Source organism: Gymnoscopelus braueri, assembly GCF_963280865.1.
Source record: "Gymnoscopelus braueri genome assembly, chromosome: 4".
NCBI lineage: Eukaryota > Metazoa > Chordata > Actinopteri > Myctophiformes > Myctophidae > Gymnoscopelus > Gymnoscopelus braueri.
The window spans coordinates 48,200,511-48,220,510 of NC_137605.1; the positions used below are offsets into that span (position 1 = coordinate 48,200,511).

The following is a 20,000-nucleotide window of genomic DNA, read 5'->3' on the forward strand; positions in this document are numbered from 1 at the left end:
GCAAGAAGACACTCCGGGATAGGGCCTACTGTAGCATAGCTGGCAAAAGACAGACAGACAGACAGACAGACAGACAGACAGACAGACAGACAGATAGACAGAGAGACACACACACACACACACACACCCCCACACACACACACACACACACACACACACACACACACACACACACACACACACACACACACACACACACACACACACACATATTGTATATATAGATATGTACATACAGTACGGTACATAGAAGAAACAGTACCCAAAAAAATTATAAAATAAAAGCAATGAAGACAAAAAAGGTGTCCTATATACTCCATATCTGAAAGTCACACCCTCTTTGTGGCTTGACAACGCTACACATTATCAGCGCTAACAGGATTTGAATTTTCTGTTTTGGACACACAAATAATTTTGGCACACAGAATGTGGCTTCGTCTAATGAAATAATGGGCCCAAATTTTAGGCGGAGAACCAATTTGTGATTGCATGCATCAATTATTTCTTGGGTTTAAACCAACATCAGGACTGGGGTCTCTTCAGATGGGCAAAATGGTAATTATTTGGCTTACTTTCTCTCGCTCAATGTCATCCATATATTCATCAATGGTATTATTGACTGACACACATGTCTAAAGAGTCCATGTCCTAACCATATCATGTTGTCTACTTAAGCCCTATTTTATGCTTTGTCGTAGGACAGTGTCGCACAAAAGTAGTGAAAATGGCCGATCTACAGGTTCACAATGCATCACACGTGTGCTTGTTGTGACATGCTGTTAGCTTGTAGATCTGCTATTCTTGATTTTTACTTTGTATTTTCTTTTTTTTTCAACATTTCTTTTATAAAAAATTAAAATGTTAGAAAATGTTCTGTTTCACCCATAGCGATATGCCCAAAATAGGGAAGCCAGGTTGAAATAGATTGATGTAGGGGAAATTTCCACTGCAATCCTCCCTTCTCTCCTTTCACTGTCAGTACTATCACACAGACTGACATGATGTTAACACATGATTGTGAGTCAAATGGAAACTGGGTTGCGACCTGCGGCATGAGGAGCATTCAGCACCACGGCTTGTCTTTTTTTCTAAGCCCCCCTCTTTAAAGGTTCGCCCGTGCACGGCTGGAACCCCAGTGCTGCCCACGGCTGCATGTGTTAGCTGTGAAGCGCTCAGTCAGTAAGTCAGTCAGCTAGTCACTGCTATTATGGCTACAGCTGACTTGCACTGTGTGAGAGATAATGCATGGTTGACTTGATCTACAAGTGAACCTGACATTTTGCTGTCTTTTACATCATGCACACAACTCCCCAAACAGATATGGCGGCTCTCCCGATAAGCGCGGCAGGATTCACTGGCCTCTTTGTGCTTGTTGTGAAGACTACATAGTTTACTCGGTCATGCTGTGTTACCAGAGCTAGCTACCAGATCATAAAAGCTGATGAATGGCATTTTACTATGTGTTACATGGGATTTTATATTTGGATTTAATATACTGTATTACATTTTATAGTCATACATCTTTATGTAACATTTTATAGTTAATTTAATCATGTCCCACATTTGTTAAATGAAACTTGGTTGTAAAACTGGTTACATCCCCAAGTGTACTTAGATTATCGATCAGGGCTTCTCATCAATTAAACCATAATGTTTAGTCCAATTATATTTTATTTCTTCAAGGCAATGGTGTTGTCTTTCTTCTCCGTCTTGTTTCCAAGCAAATAGATAGTGAGGAGATCAACAGGAGAATACAACTAATGTTAGCCCACTGGCTTCTGCCATGAACCGTTGTTCTTTTCACCTTAAAGGTTTAATGACATTCACTTTTACACCACATTCAAAGTCTTTGTCCTGGTCCTTCAAAAGTGTACAAAAAGTTTTAAGTGAAAATTCCATTCCAGTGATCAATGGCAGGTGTTTTTCTCTCACATTTCTAAAGCCTTTTCAACTGCAATGAAAAAAGAAATCTTTGCCTGCGGGTGTCGCTGGTGAGGGATTTTGCCTGTCAATCATCGCCTCTGCTCCGCCCCCCCCAAAGGAAAGGATAGGGGAGGGGAGGGGCGAGGAGGAGAATGGGTGGGATTAATCGACTGTGACCTCACTGTCGAAGGGCCAAGCTCAGATTACTTTTCAGCCTAATTATTCAGAAAACCCCAGACCACAGAAAATCCACTGAATGTTCTAAGTTCAGGTTTTTTGGGTGTAATTGAGGTCATAAAACCCCAAATAAAACATTGAAAATAAAAAAAGTGAAAATGAATGTCATGATACCTTTAATGAGACAAAGCTGCATACTGCAAGTCATCTGAGCCCTGTCTCAGAAAGCAGTGAACCGGTTGGTTCTCTGTCTCTACCAGTGTCACATCCCCTCTGCAGTCGTAACAAGAACAGGACCAGTGATGGGTAAAACCCCCAGTGAGGCTGAGGGGGTCCTGTGGGGCCACTCCTCGTGCCCGCAAGGGTGAGAGGGAAGCTGGGCGTCCCTGTCCCCCTTCCCAACCCTCTGGGCGTTTGCTGTCTGCCAGAGGTCCATCATGGGGAACAAATTACATGCGTCTGAGAGATACAGGCTGGATGGCAAACTATCAAACTGAAGAGATGTGGTATGATCCATATGTGTAGGCTGTAGGGTTTCTACAAGTTCCAAATAAGCCCACGCGAACAGCTTGACATGAACATTAAGATTCATGAACAAATGTTCCATTCGGGATAAACGCAACACCTTGACTTAAGCAAGTCACACACTATCACGTCGCCACTTATCTCAAGGGTTTTTTCTGAATGTCAATGAATGTTTACGAAAGACTTGGAGAGACGCTTGTTTAGTTGTGATATACCTTACTTCAAAAGGCGTTAACAATGCTCAGTCTTTACAGTATGTTATTTTGACAAGCAACAGCGGTCAGGCTCAAACCTGTTCGGCTTCACACTCGTCGCCTTGTTTTACAGTATGCAACGTGTCTTCCCAAGTGAATGATTATCCACCACTTCAATACACCACCAGACCTCTGTCGCAGTCAGGGAGGAAGTAGAAGAAGGGGGAAAGTAAAGTGAAACGAAGTTGAGTGGTGCCAGCTGCTTTGCCATCTGTCACTGTCATGGCTGCACTCGTGATATGTTGAAGCGACTTCCTTGAGAGGCGGCAGAGGTAATCCGCGATTGTTTGCAGTTGCGACCCTGTGATAGTCTTCCGGTATTTCAGCACGGTCAAGTTCAGTATGGCGTTTCGATAATACTTTAAGATAGTAATGACGATAATGACAATAATAATCAAACTTTATTCTTTAGAGCAGTTTTTAAAACTGGGGTCAGAAAGAACACTGCCTTGCACGCCCACGATATTCTGCGCTGCATTTTCTCTCCTCTTGTCTTTCCTCTTCGTCGCTTTGGCGGAGCAAGTGGAGGAACACTGGAAGCTTTGCTTGCTTCGCCTCCTTCAGAGCAAGAAGGACGGTCGGTCGGCCGCTCCGCAGGGAGGCAAGCCCCTGCTGTTAGACCCTGATAAGTCCCCCCTGTCCCGGCCTCAGCACCCTCAGTCTAGCAGCACCCACTTCCAGGCCCTGCCAAATCCCGGAGACAAAGCCCCGTCTTAAAACAAACCACTCTAGATGGATGAACAGTCAACTAGAACATTTTGACTTTCCCCCCCAAAAAACTAAATGGAAGAAATGCTGCTTTTCTTGGTCACGTGGCCACGCTATCAGGCTAGCTTTGAAGATAAGAACCCAGATAAGTGCCAGAGAAGATGAAGGCCTGGACATTGTCCATACCCTCGTCAGGCCCGGTGGTCCAGAAGCACCACATTAGAGGTATATGTATGAGGCTGTCAAAGCATGGAATATTACACCGAAGGGTCGTCAGCAAACTAATTGGGTAACAAAGACCATTTCTAGCTCAGGAAACCCATCTTTTAACAGTCCGTGTGCCGAGACTCTGATAAGAGAGTTCACGTCTAATGCATTTAGCGGGGGGCAAGTTCACCATCTTTATCTTATTTACTTAACTCGGTGTAAATATTGTCGGTCTTTAAAGTGGATTTACCAAGACCCCATTTCTCTGAAGTGCACGCAAAGATCAAACTATTGAACACTGTGGTGTATGTAGATGATCAACTAGTATGCAAATTATCTGATACGCTGTTCAATTTGTTCGGCATTACAACAAAGTTATGCTTGAATTAAATTACTTGTCTTTCGCACTGATACACTCTCAAATGATTTTTACTTCAACCTCATTTGTATTAGACTTCTCTTTATAATTATTATTTCACATACTTTAGATATGGCCAAGAGCTCTGTTTTTTGCACCGCGAGGTGAGGCGGGTTGCAGGAAGATATAGTCTCATGAAATATAAAACCACATACAGTATAGAAGCTGTTCAAATGCATCATGAAATTTATGGCTGCGCCAGAGAGAGAGAGACGGAGAAGTTCAAAAGAATATTAAAATCCAATACCTAAAGGAGGCCATGGAGGTTTATCTAAAGTCAGGGGCTTTATTCAAGCATCATGCCCACTATGTGATTGTTTGTCTTTATTTACTGTCATTGAATGATCCCAGACCTCCGTGAGTGGTTATGAGAGGAAGGATTTGTTGTGACCCTGTTGGCTGATTGAGACCTGGGTTCTTTCTCTTTTTTTTTCGCACTTTGAAGAATTCTCCCTCCATATGTTTATTCCTGACAGAGAAAGAGTGGAGCTGTCGTGAGAATACATGCCACCTGCCACCTTGACACCCAGGGGCATGGTAATACCCATCCATACAGGTGTACATTACTGGCACCAGGTTCTTCTATTATGTTCCTTCACACAGCTTCTCGCTGCTCCAGGAGTCATCCACAACTTACATGCAAAAGATCAAACAGGTCCTTCCCAATTGAATTCAAATAGGAAATGTATAATAATTCCAGCACAGAGGCCAGGGGATGTTCTGTTTCCTAACCAAAGCCAAACACAAGAACTTGTGGGTATATATAATATAGTATGCTGTACCTTCAAGACATTTTTTAAGTGCAGAAGTGTGCATTACAAATTCAGCTTTGTCTTGTTTACAACTTCAAATAGGCCCGAGTACATGTCTAATATAAAAACACAAATACACATGGATTTACTATGTGAGGTAAAAATGTTACATCCTCCAGTAGAAATAACAGGTGTTGTCGAAGGGCTGGGAGAGGCTGAAAGGTCTTGTATTGACAGCAAGTAAAAATGGTAGGGTTAGTTATACAGTAACACGTGACAGATTGGAGAGAGGAGAGGAGAGGAGAGGAGAGGAGAGGAGAGGAGAGGAGAGGAGAGGAGAGGAGAGGAGAGGAGAGGAGAGGAGAGTCTCCGGGGCAGGTAGAGCTTACACTAAACTGGATGGCGTTAGAGTTGGATCACCTCAAAGCGCCTGAAGGTCTGCAAAAATGGAGGATGGAACTCCCTGCCCCCCCTCTCTAGTCTCATCTTTTCCACTCTCCCTGAATTTAGTCATCAGTATACTTCAAGCCATTTTAGTTTAGAAAAATAGACAATAGCTGAAGAGCTGTATGTTATTTTACATCACCCCCTAATGAATAAAGGGGTATCACCAAAGCATCGGTATGTTTTATTATCCATATACCATATTTGAACGACCTAATAAAGACACAATGGAAATGCAACACGGATCGCAGTTAATACTAATAATATATCCACCATGACCATTAAGATGGACTGGAATAAGTAATAGCTAATACAGCACGTGAACTTTGATGCTTACAGCCCAGTCAGCAAGATAAAAGGTCATTTAAATGAGAAAATATTTATTCCCCATAGCGCCGCCATGATAGCAGCAGCCAAATAAAGGCACATGCGCACAGTGATGGGTGTCCCTTTAAAGATTCCGGGAACAGCAGTGACTCTCAATTTAATCGATTTAAAAACGAAAAGTCAATTTAACAAAGTTGAAAAGAGAAAGATGGGCTAAGGGAAGAAAAAAGCATTCTCTTGCACTCAAGCAGTAAACTAACTGCTGCACAGAGCAGGGAGAGATTTCAGCCGAATTATCTCCCACCTCACATTTGCTCTTAGGCAAGCAGTTTAAAAGCCAAGCGATTGAGCCAGTGATCCAATTTGAAATGCAGAAATGATTAGAGCAGCTTGCCTCATTTCATATCGAAATTCTCTGATTTATGACAGGGCACCAGCCAAGATCTATCTCTAAAGGGAATTAGTGTGCGATTCCTGCATATTTCTGTTATTTAGTCTCCCAAAAGCAGATGCTACATCCTTTGAGAGAGAGATGGGGAAAAAAGAATGAAAGCAGTACGTAGGTATCTTTTCATTTCAGCAGATGTAACCACCACAATTTAGAAGGAGGAGGGGTGGGTGACACAAAAACAGAGTTGAGAAATGGAGGCATTTCACTGTATATGTAGGATGTTGACAGAGAATCTTATTTTAGGGCGCAATGAAAAATATGCACCTCCTAACCAACCATGAACTGAATGTGCTGCCTTCTTCATACATGTACTGTATGTGCACAGTGGCTTGGAGACGATGAGGTACAGTGGCTTTTGACCATTTATTCAACAAAAAGGCCCTTGCAACCCATCCATCCTTTAGGCTAAGAAAATATTAATACGCAGAGCGATAACGAGGGCTAGAGGAAAATCTCCCTTAATGAAATTTCCAGTTGACCACATGCAATTTGTTTCATCGCAGTGAACAACTAATTGCAATGGGGTGTTATCAAGGTGTGAGTGCTGTCTGCTGTAAACTGAGTGGTAATACAGGTACAAATCCTTTATCCTCCACCCCATGTTGGAAACACAGAACATAGAAACTTGACACAACCCATAAGCTTGTTTTTTTTATATTATTTAGACTGCCAACATCATCTTAAATGAAACAAGACACATCAAAACTACCACTGACATTTTGTCAGGATGTTAATACTGACTCCAACCTAATCTGTGGGAAAGGAAAGGCAAGGCGCTGCTGAGGAGAGAACAGAATGTATTCTATGAGTATATCGGTTTTCTAACAGAAAAAGAAGGGAAAAAAACACTATATGCAACTACAATAAATATTTAAAGGCAAGAGAGTACAATACTTAATTTGGTAAATTAAAAAGGGTAAAAGAGTCAAATAAAAATATATATTTGTCATTAAGTGGCATTATTATGACATTATTAACCAGACCATTAGAGTTGTGGGTTTTGTTTCGAAAGGTCGCTTTTTGAAAAAGAGAAACGCATGAACCCAATGAACGTCTTGAGATATCCAGACAGAGTGGGGTTTGATCTCTCAGTTGTCTAAATCCTGCAGCTGTGGGATCAAGAAGGATACAGTACCCAGTCAGTGACCTTGGTGGAGGAAAAAATGGAGAGAGACAGAGAGAGAGAAAGAGAGAGAGAGAGAAAGAGAGAGGGAGAGAGAGAGATGAGGGGAAGAATCATTCCCACCAAGGTTCGTATCGATTTCACCTGCCCTGACCATGAGGAGGGTTAAGAGTAGCCAGTGGTGTTGAAATGGTCAGTGGTGATATCATTAGCTTGTTGTTTACACAGGGAAGCAGGGAGTTAGGGGAAGGCTGAGTGTCACAAGCCACTTCTTCTTCACCTCCTTCAGCTGATCAGAGGATCATGGTATCAAGGAGGGATTAGTAGCAACTTGGGATTTATGTGATTGGTTAATTTATTGCGGTGATGGCAGGTCTTTCATCTATGGCAACATTTAATCAGCGCAGCCGCGGAGGCTATTACAGGTTAGCTCCTTTCTGGAGTCAGTCCGGCTGTGCCATCAGCTCTATCACAATTCCCCTGAAATTCCCAAATTATCTGGAACAGGCTTTAGGTTCTCAGTAATAAAAATTAGAACAGATTCCTGATAGAAGCTTTTGCTCGCACAGGGCCAATTATAAATAGTACAGCCCTGCCTTGGAAGAGGGAGAGGGGAGGAAAAAATTCAACTCTGAGAGATGTGCGCGGAACTTATCGTTCAGCCCCTGCTCCGCTCTGATCCAAATCCGTGTGGCTGAAAATTTATATTAGATTTTATCGCAGAGGCCTAAGTCTGGAAAAATCAATGAAGGTTATCTTTTATGTTGCAGCAACTTGTGGAAATATTGATTTTCATTTTATAGCGAATTTGGAGCATCAGTTTGTAATCACTTCCTAGCTGACTACACTGTTTTGGTCACTGTATCTCTGACACGATGAACGGTAACAGAGCTCAGGGAAAAAAAGAAAAACCCAACCCAGGAGTATATTGAAACCAGTGGAGTGAAGGCAGGAGGATGGATAAACCATAATAACACACCACAGAGGGAGGAAGAGGAGGGCTGACAAGGATGCTGTTCTATAAATGACTGTACAATGTTAGATATCTAGTTACACTTCAATTTTTCATTTTGAATATCTGGGGAAAAAAATGTAATATACTGACTCATCTAATCATAAAGAATATGACCATTTGGCTCTTGCATGGGTTGTATTTGGTGTATAGGGTAGAATAAAAAAATCTATTTACTGTACAGTAGACAGACACCGAAAGGTGTGATTATTTTTAAATCAAAATAAATAATATTAGATAAATATTATCTAAATATCCAGTAGCCATTCTACAAGCTCACAAACCTTTGCGATGCAAAGTGTTGTGAGCTTGCAGATTGGCTATTTTAGCTATTTTAGAAAAATGTTTTAAATAACATTTAAAGAACATTATCGTCTCAATATGATACTATTGTCACAATATCTATATCAAGTTATTTGGTAAAAAATTAGGCATGTAACGAATCGCTCAACTCACGATTCGAATCATGATAATATGTTCACGATACGATTTTTTAAACACAAAATTAGTTTCCAGACAAATAATTTCTCTCACACAAATCCAGTATTTTCTTTTCTTTTCTTTTGTAAAATACTGTGTTTTCTCTTATCCTCTTTTCAATACAGTAGCATATAAATTCTCTTACAAAGATCCTGTATTTTCTTTTTTCAGCTGTTTGCATCTCGATACATTTTTTATTAAATCTAATTAAATTGTCACCAGTTTGAATCGATTTGAATCGATTCAAACTATAAATCATATATATATAAATAATGGTTTTAGATTTTGTTCATATTGCCCAGCCTTCAGGTTACACCATAATTTACAGATTCCAGTCAGGGCACTTGATGGGAGGCTTTGGACAGGAAGGAGACTCTATACGTCACATCCAGTGACGTATAGCAATTGTTAGTTAGAAAAAAGGAGTTTGTTTATATTAGCCAGTTTGTCATGCGCTGCCTTGCTCCGGGGAAATCACAATTTTCCGCCTGTCAATCTGTATTTCTTCTGGCCTGGACCACTTAGGTCTGTACTGATGTGGTTGTATAGAGACATGTTTTCATTTGCATTTTCAGACGCTCCTCCCTGTGGTGACGCCATCCTGTCTTTAACCGTTAAAATGTACCGGGAGCAGTTGGTCCTCTGCATTTCTTTGTCTGTGATGGTTCACACACACACACACACACACACACACACACACACACACACACACACACACACACAGACACACACACACACACACACACACACACACACACACACACACACACACACACACACACACACACACACACACACACACACACACACACGTCACGCAGGCACACACACACACACACACACACACACACACACACACACACACACACACACACACACACACACACACACACGCATACACACATACACACATACATATATATTAGCATGACGTGTCTTCATCAGCACATGGAGTCTAGAAATAACTGCTGACCCTCTGTTGTCCACAAAATAATCGTGTATTGAGATATATATATTTAAAACATATCTAATTTATTCTTGTCTTATTACAAAACAGCTTTCTCCAGAACAAACCAGAAGAAGATAAAAAACTGGATTAATAGACCAACCAAAATAACATGGTAATAATTGTTGTAATTAACACCCTACAAATGTAGTGGTAATATATGCAACTCGCTAGACTAGTGTATTAAAAATAAATGTACATTAATTAATGTCTGTCATTGAGAATAACTCTGGCTAATAGTGATATTCTTCTCTCCCTGTTGGCCACATTAAGAGGAGCAGGAATATCATGAATTCCCACAGGCTCTGAGGGACGAGCAGAGAGGCCTCTCGCTGCTGAATAAGAGATGGCTCCCAGTCTGGAGATCTAAGAAAGGGTTAATCCGATTCTCATTTCAGATAGTTGTCCCTGGCAACAATCGCTCGCGCGGTCTGCTCTGCGCCTTTGACAGGGGTGCGAGATTTGCAGGTTACCCAGATATAAGACTTTATTGTGAGGCTAATTTGAGATGTGAAATAGAGGATGACTTAAAATTACAGAGGTCTCTCTCTCTCTCTCTCTCTCTCTCTCTCTCTCTCTCTCTCTCTCTCTCTCTCTCTCTCTCTCTCTCTCTCTCTCTCTCTCTCTCTCTCTCTCTCTCTCTATCTTTCTCTCTCTCTGTCTCGGTCTTCTGCAGGACAGGATAAGATGATGGCCAGAGAAGCAATAAGAAAATCAACAGACACAGTGTACTGACTGCAATGTGTTTGATAAGTCTTCCTATATAGTCCGACAATGTGCATATAGCCATCTAAAGCATTGGTTCTCAAAGTGGGGTCCGGGGACCCCCAGGGGTCCTTGGGGTGGGTTGTAGCAGGGGGTCGAGCAAAATTTGTTCATATAGCGTCACAATAATTTTGTGGGTCCTTGACATGAAAAAGTTGAGAACCACTGATCTAAAGACTATTAAGGGGTTTGCATTTTGTGTGTTCTATGCATACATATACATTTCTAGCAAAAGTCAGATCAGATTCATATCGTCTGGTCTTAAGATGTATTTGCCGTTTATGAATAATTCTCTACAACAAAAAAAACAGCCTGTCCTCCAGTCCCTCTGTAGTTCATGGAGAATGAAATGGAGGGGGGGGGGAAGACATAGAGAGAGAGAGAGAGAGGGGGGGAGAGAGGGGGGGGGGGGTTTGTGTGTGCATGCAGGTGTAATGCTGAAGAACAGCACTCATTTCTTGTGCATATCTGTTTCAATTCAGACCTTTAACATGCTCAAGTGACATTTGCATTTATCCTTGAAGGTTGCATTTGCAGAGGAGAATTGAGTGAAGTACAACGTGAGAGGACTAGTATGTTTCTGTTGCATTAGGCAGATGGACAGTGTCCTGTCTGTCGCAGGCTGTCGCAGACGGAGAGAAGAAAAAGTGTAGAGATTGCACCCCAACCCATTTTCTCTTAGGTAAACTATTTCTGTAACATCCTAATGAAGGAAGGCCTAGGGGGTTCAAAAGTAATGGCCTTGAAACACTGACATTTTGCCTTCAAGTAATAGGCTACTGTATACCCAGCTGCCTTGAATGCTGCTTGCTCTTCTGTACTGTAAGCGGGCAGCGACAATACAGAATGTTGGCTTTCATTTCCCTTTTGTAAAAAAAGAAATACCATTTTGAAATCAAATAAAACAGCATAGGAAATCACATAAAAATAAATAGAACAAGCCCCGCAATCTGGTGACCCTTCTGGGGGACTGCCAGGTGAATCAATTCCACCGGGGCCATGATCTATCTCCCTGCATTTTCTCTCCATAGAAATAACTTAAAACTCCATGTTTGACCTTTGACCGGGAAGAAAAACGACCTTACACATTCAGAATAATTCTCCGGCATATTGTAAAACTCTAGCCTCAGTTGCCCTCTGAAATGGATACTGATTCTTTCAATTCTTTCCCCCCGCTTGTTTCAGGAAATAGCGAGATCCCGCCGATAGCGAGGTACAATGTGCCCAAAGTTAAGGGCTGAATGCGCTCCCTCCTTCACTCTGGAAGTCATGGCCCTTCTTTTTGTAATTCCCAGACACTCGAGATGTTCTCAATCTATGAGATCTGAAGCCCAATCAGCGGGTTCAATCCTGAATGATAACTCCATTATTCTGACAGGGTGTAGTCGTGTGTTTCCTCTCCACATACCATTGCGCACACACAGCAAAATCCGTAGAGTTAATTTGACCACTTGAACCCTAGCGTCCCCATTCGGCTATTCATCATAATAGATCGGCTATTTTCGACAGGGATATTTGGTGTAGAGGGGAAAAAAGAGGAGGCCTAGTACAGACCCCTGGGGGACTCCAGTCCTGGAGTGTAAATATAATACTTAGGATTATACTGCACACACACACACACACACACACACACACACACACACACACACATGCTCACAGTCCTAATGAATCAAATCTTCTCAGTTTTCTTTAAAAAAGGGGGTGTCGGGGGGTAAGGGGGGGGGGGGGCGTTGAGTCGTATACTGTACGGCTTGTGAAATTGTGATTACGGCCATTCAGAGCAAGAGGAGAGCGTAACATGGTGGTTATTACTGTTTCTCTAATCACCGAAATAAGCAAATGATTAGTGTTTGTTATCTGTCCCCGTCCAGAAGACGAAGGGCTCTGTCCCGGTGGTGCTGAGCGCCGGGCCCAGGTGGCTTCTGGATGTGACTTGGCAAGGAGCGGAAGACAACAAAAACAACTGTGTGGTGTACAGCAAAGGTAAGCATGCAGCGCCCGCGTCTGTTATCTCCCCTCGCCGCACCGCGCCACCACGCCACAGCACAGCAAAGACACTGACAATCCTCCACACACTTCACTTCTGCCTGTCTCCCTCCCTCTGTCTCAGTCTCTCTCCTTCTCTCTCTCTCTCCTTCTCTCTCTGTGTTTTTTTTTCTCTCAGTCTCTCTCTTTCGCTCTGTTGCTCTCACACACAACACAGTCATATGTAAACATACACAAGGACACAGACACGGGGAAGTGTGCACACACGTGCACATGCGCACGCGCGCGCGCTCGCGCGCACACACACACACACACACACACACACACACACACACACACACACACACACACACACACACACACACACACACATACTGTACACACACAGAAACACAAGGGCATACACACACACACTGCATATCTGTTTTTCTCATCCGTGGAGTAATTTATATCACTAAAACTCTGATTACAAACAGTGAAACACCGCTTGACACGCAAAGTTAATGGTTTTGTAGATTTCACAAGGTAAATAATGTCCCGTTTTTTTGTGTTTTATCCTAAGTGAGTCCCTATCTCAAAATAGATAGCAAGAAATGCAAGGGTGGGGACAAGGCAGCTATTTAATTTCATTTGTCCTCTAACTAATTCAGTAAAGATTCTGCTCCAGATTCTTATACATTATACATATTGATACACATCTTGCCAGAAATCCTATGCGTAAATAAATGCAACACAGTTGCCATCTAAACACAGTTTTTGTCAAAACAAAAAATCTAAAATGTACATTGTATATTCATCGTTGAGAGAACTGTGACCCCGAAACCACACTTGTCAAAACCTAAATGACTTGCTGGTTGCTGCCCGCGAAGATAAACTGAACACACTCTGTTGATTTGTGTCCAGAGACCGCAAGTAAAACCTCATTAAAATGGCCCCAACATTGGGTATCTAGAGAGCATGCTTGGTGTAAGATTGCATGAGAAGATGCAATATGCGCTTTATACCACATTGACACCACAGCCTGTGTCTTCACTTTTCATGAAAGCACAAGGCTCCTTAAGCTATAATTGGGTCTTGACGAGTGTTAACCAGAGAGACACACGGCACAAATAAATAAAGTAAACAAAGATTGCGCGGGATTCCAACGGGTGACGCGAGCAGCGCCTCTATTTATCACTTTTCAAAACGATGACCCCATGACAATACCCCCAAAGCTCAGTTGGAGTTTGGTCTCTTCCCTCAAAGTGAATAAATGGCAGAAGTGGGATTTGCTACCCGGGATTTTTTCGGTCTTCCAATTCTCATCTACTAATCACTATACTGCACTGGGGAGTTATCCTCTTAACCGGCTACTTAACTTTGTGCTCTTTATCACCAAATCATTAAAGTTTTGATAAGCTGTTAAAGAAGATTATGCACTTCTTTGAAATCTTATAATCTTTCTTCGAGGGGAGTGACTGTGTGAAACAAAAAAGGGGTTAATAACGGGATTTTCCCCCCCACATTTTGTTAACCCATTAAGACCGGGAACGCATCTGTGTCATTTTAGATTTGAGCTAAAAAGCATTATTTTACACTTTGGCTATTCAAAAATAGCAGATATACAAGCTCATAGCACGGCACCGAGTACCGCGCTACGAGCTTGTAGATCTGCTATTTGTGAAAATGTGTGCAAATCTTTGAATATATATTCTTTTAAAGCGAACATTTGTGACTCAAATCTTTGCTACTGGGGGTTAGCATTTTGAGATGGGTGTCGGCGGCCAAATACATATCAGTTTGGGAGTTCCTTGACATAAAAAAAGTCTCAGAACCACTATAGCAACATAAAAAAAAAATTCCAAAAAAAAAAGGTTCCCCAAAATCCCCAGAAGCAAAGATTTGAGTTAAAATTTGTCGCTTAAAAATATCTATATATTCAAAGATATGCACACATTTTCAAGATTTAAAAAAAAATAGCAGATCTACAAGCTCATAGCGCGGCTACTCAATAGCCGGAAGGAATCTAAAAATGACTCACAGATGCGTTCCCGGTCTTAATGGGTTAAAGTCTACAGTACATCATTTCTTTTCCCACTTGCCACATGACAGTCCCTTCCCTTCCACGATTGGTGTTGGCTGCGCGTGCTATCGTCGCCTCAATAGCACAGTATATCACTGCCAGTCACATCTCTCCTTGTTTGTCTGCTGTTGTTTGACCTTATTAAACAGAATCACACATCTCTAGATATCCCCCTTGTGAGCGTCGTTCTGTGTTGTACTGTTCATTACCGTAAATCCCCACAACAATCTTGACACGCTTCGCCAACTGATGGGAAATGATAACGGGAGGAGGAAGACAAATTAATTAATTTAGATCTTTGAGGATAAGGTTAAAAATCTGTTGTCACCTTCTAGTAATCTCTGAGGCAGTCAGTGCTGAAGCTTTGCAGTTTTATGGGTACACAAACCCCAGGGTGTTACTGTAACTCAGAGTTAAAATGAGCATTCAGGATTTTTCTGTGTGCGAAGGTTTCAACAGCTGTATTAAATTGCTCTTTTCATTTGGATAACATTGTAGCATTCGCAATTAGTGAAACCATATATTTTCTCCAGATCCAAAATTATTTTGACAAATAATGACACTGGAATAAACATACTACCCACTCTGTTCACTTATACGGCTCAACAGTGAGTTAAGGGACGTAGAAAATACCATTCATATTCTGCATAGAGGATTGTTAGCCACAATGTTGCAAGTAACCATACAAGGTAGATTTACAGAACCACAAGCTATGAGATTGTGAATCAATACTATGCCTTTGTAGAAGCCACATGTCCATATCAGATCAACCTATAGTTTTAAGAAAACATTGAATCATGTGGATGTTGCGATTCAAATGGGAACGGTGTGGCACCACAGAGGTTCTTGGACTTCATGTTGCTTCATGAATCCAAATTTGGGCAAGGTTTCCGCTTGATCAGAGCCCTATTGACTTCCATTATAACATTTTAGTTAAAGGCCCGCTGAAATAACAAATATGTTTTTCACACTATTATCCATGGCCACAAAGGAGACAGATAAAAATAGATGCCCCAAATTTTTAATCAAATGTCCCTAAAAGTCCAATCTTAATTACGTCCTGTCAAACAAAATCGTGAGGCGTGATTACATTAGCAGGTAGTGGTACTCAATCTGGGAACCCATCGCCAAATAAAAAGTAAAAACAGAGCCCTCTGCTGTTTTTTACTTATTCACTTGGCTCTGGGCGGAGCTGAACGGACGACCCGTGCACAGGGAAACCGGGGTTTTGGTCTGCCTTCAGCCTTTCACTTCCGGTGGTGCGACTATGTTTTCATTCCCACTAACAATATTTCTCCACGGAACACTAACACCACTTCTCCCAAAGAATATGGATCGTTTTGGTTATAAGCCCACTTGTTTCTATGATGAAAGAGCAATTTAAAATGTTACTAACTTTCCGTGGTTTTGTCGGCTTCGAGGACGCTATTGTTAAATGAGTTTCGGTTTGTTTCTAGTGGGGAAAGAACGGCACACACGTAAATCCCAGCCACTACATTTGATTGGGTAAAGCGCGGCCTGCTTCCTGATCTGATGGCACGCCCACTTGTAGCCAATGCGTCACGGGTTGTCAACACGGCTACCGACAGATTCAAGCGCAGCGATGGATCTGTTCTTGAGAGATTAGCAGGTACTAACCAATTTCAACCAATACAATTATGACTGACACCTGTCAATCCCATAGCTCGGGTCAAAAAGATCAAGCCCTCTTCCACACAGTGCTGTAGACACTAGAGGACGGCCGGTTGCAGTGAGCAAAGACAGAATCGCAGAGTTTTTAATCCCATAGCCCGAGGGGACGGGACAGTCAGCTGTACCATTTGAGCTAGCCTATATATAAGAACTGGAGGAGGCATAGAAAATCCCCGGACACTCATTTCGGTGAAACCCCGAAAGTATCTCTCTCCTTCTGGGGTTTAATGACTATAGAGCATGCACATTAGTGACCTTTATGACAGTGGTGTGTTCTAGGGCATACGATAATCATTCCCTGCACGACATGCGCGTGGTCGTGGAGATACGCTCGCGTGTGGTCAATGGATGAAATGGTTAGTAGAGGACTACGCTTTTTTTCCAAACAATTCTGTGCGTCATACTAGGTATATAGCGTAACACGGTAGAACACACCACTGCTTTATGCGTTCTACAATATGTCACCATGCTTGTACACGTTCCAATCATAAAGCTTGCAGTACCAGAGTTGGCCACTTGTCAGCTTTTTCCTCAACCAGTCCTCCCGGTCCTGGGGGCTTGGCTGAATCGGAGCTGAACGTGTTACGCTGCCAGTCAGTAAACGACCCACCACCACCTTTATTCCTCCATCGATGTGATCGGCTGAGAAGCACCCTGTTTCACGTCACGATGTGGTTGTGAAAATCCATTGCCGCTGGTCTCCATGTAGGTTGGTTCCATCAAGTAACTAACTGATAGACCTAACCAGCAATTAGTTGAGTTGTAACAGGTGTTTTTTGCATTAACTTGCACCTTAGCCTTCACAATATATTTTTTTGTAAAACTGTATATGTCGGGTCCATAATGCATTAGAAGCACATTTATAATGCATTGTAATGCGCTTATAAGGCACTATAACATGCATTATAACTGTTTATAATCATGTATGTCAACTTATAACAAGGTTTATGACGTATTATAAGTGCTGGTCATAATCCAGTACAAGCTCAGTGGAACAGGACATTATAACTACCATAACTTAGTTAAAAAAGTGTCTTTGTTAAAAGTTGTTATGCATAATTATAAACATTTATAAAGAGTGTTATTAAGCCTTATAAGTGCATTATAATGCATTATAAATGTGATTATAATGCATTATAGACCCCTACCTTTAAGTAAAGTGTTCCCTGGTAATTATAATGTGCAGTTCCACTGAGCTTATAATGCATTATGACTAGGACTTATAATACTTGATGACAATAATACTAGTCGGTTGATTTTCTGAAACATCTATGGAGTAAATGAGTGTAAAATTAACTTCTGGAAAACCAGAGCTTTTACAAAAAGTGGGCGGTCACTGTTGAGCTCTATTAAAGTGAATCTTTGCCATGACTCATGTGGAGATTGCCTGTGGAATAGGCTCTTCAGAATGCAACGGAAACTCAACCGCAAAGGAGCCCACACAGCGAAGCTAAAGCCTTGAATGTTCCTATCTTCACCCCTGTGTTGTTCCCCCCCCCTCTGTAGGCTGTTGTTTTGCTCCCTCAGACGCTTTACTTATGGAAAACAGTGAATATCTCAATATACAGTATGTTTGGAGAATATGTCAGGACTTGGCCTGCGTTTTAATGGGCTTGCTTTTCTTCAGGACTGCCTGACAAGATTGCAGCAGTATAGTTTGGATGCTTGCCAGTATGAATGTATGGGGAGTGTCTCCAAGCGAGCGCTGGTGATAGGTTTGAGTGGCTCATGCTATAGTTTACTGCCATTTCATTTTTTTGGTAATCCATGATGTACAACTGCATATCCTCAATCCTCGTCACTCCTAATATAGCCTACTGTAGGTAGACAAGGCTCCGTAGCTGGAGAAGGTAAAAAGGACAGGAAGACGCAAAAGGATTCTTCTGAGAGTTGTGTCCCAACCAGTGGTGGACAGTAATTCAGTACATTTAGACTACTGTACTTAAGTACATTTTTTGAGTATCTGTACTTTACTTGAGTTTTATTGTCTTTTTTGGATACTTTCAATACACTACATTTCAAAGACACATATTGTACTTTTTACACCCACTACATTTCTAGGAAGGGAAAAATACATGAATAATTAACCACTTACTATATAATAGTGAAAATATGACGCGTTGTGAGCTTTTAGATCTGCTATTTTCACTGATCGTTTTTGAAAATGTTCTGGGAAATCTCAATTTCAATATAGCAATGATATTAAATAAATAAAATGTACCTTGTAATAGGTACTTCTGAATACATAAGTATTTTTTTTAAAGCATGCACTTTTGAATACTAACTTTTTTTTTAAAAGCAAGTAATCCAGTACTTGTAGTTGAGCAACATTCGACAATGAGTATCTATACTTTGACTCAGGTAGTGGGGTTGAGTTAGAGTACTTGTTCCACCGCGGGTGTAATGTATAATACATGTGGTGGAGTAGTTTAGTAGAGTCCTCCTGGCCTCGGGGTGCCCCCGCTCATCAGGACCAAGACAAGCTGACAGTTTTGTGGAAAATCACCAGTTTTATTTTTATTTTTTCTAACCTGTTTTGGGATCCTATATTTACGTTTGTCTTGGAGGGAGTCACTTAGCCAGTTGAACCCTATATACTTCACGTTGTGAGCTAGCTGGTAGATCCGCTATTCTCGCACAGAATGTTCACGTATGTTTGCTTATTATTATGACAGGCCCAGAAATAGGGACGCTAGAGTTCATGTGGTTCACGCTAAGCGCTACTGCCTTAATCATGTCCAATGGACAGAGGGATGGATACATTTCTGTCTACAAAATTAAAATAATGAGAAAGAATGAAAGAATGAGTGTAATGTTTAAGATGCAGAGATGTCGGAAATGACAAGGCATAGAGTCATTTCACCGGTATACAGTGAATTCTACTTTAAAATATATTTTCTTTAAAAAAAAAAGAGTCAGACAGAGATGGAGAGAACCCTGGTTGAGAAGACTACAATATCTGTTTTTTCCCAGGCTGTCAGCATGTGCCTGTTTGTTTTACATTAAACTCCCAGGAAGAGCCTTAGCAGCCAGCCATTACTAAAACTCGCCTGCACTAGCGCGCTAACTCATTATCGAGAAATCCACCTGGAACTCCCACAATGCAACCCTCCACCCTCCACCCTCCGACAGTTTCTTTGAACCACTGAAGTTTCAGGGGGGGAAACAGGCAGTAAAGTCCGTAGAGTAATTATATGTTACAGTAACGCTGGAGACAGAGGAGAGAGGGATTGGGAGGGGGGGAGGGGGGCTGGGGTAGAGGGGGGAGGGGGGAGGGGGGGTGACAGAGATGGAAGAGAGAGACGGTGACTCCTTCTGTGCTGTGTATTTGATAAACACGAGGGAAGATTTAGTGGAGATATACAGTAGAGTGTATTCGACACCATTTAGTGCTCTCAAGGAATGGTAATCGATATATTTTTGCTGAGATGAGAACATTGAATCAAGTCAAGATGTGAGCGTACAGTTCAAGAAGTGGCAATTATTATGGCAGTCATACCCCAGTTGCGAAAATAGCCGATTTAGCTAGTTGTGAGCTCAATAGCTCACAACGCATCGGCTATATTCGGTGCGAGAAAACGATGAGTATGAATCAGGCTTCACTGTGTGCCGTTATTATGCCTTTGCCATTGTTACCTGATATCTGAGGCCTTTGGAACTATGCACACTCACTGTGACCATATTATGT

General features: G+C 41.8%; 1 protein-coding gene across 2 annotated transcripts in view; it reads left to right on the forward strand.

The window, feature by feature from the left end:
• zfpm2a (zinc finger protein, FOG family member 2a) overlaps nucleotides 1-20,000 on the forward strand; it is a gene marked incomplete at its 3' end in the record, with an annotated part of 145,707 nt that overhangs the window by 79,961 nt on the left and 45,746 nt on the right. For both annotated transcript variants that reach the window (XM_080427634.1, XM_080427635.1), the window contains exon 5: nucleotides 12,444-12,555. In XM_080427634.1, the coding sequence (XP_080283760.1) occupies nucleotides 12,444-12,555 (112 nt within the window). The remainder of the gene's footprint in view (nucleotides 1-12,443; nucleotides 12,556-20,000) is intronic.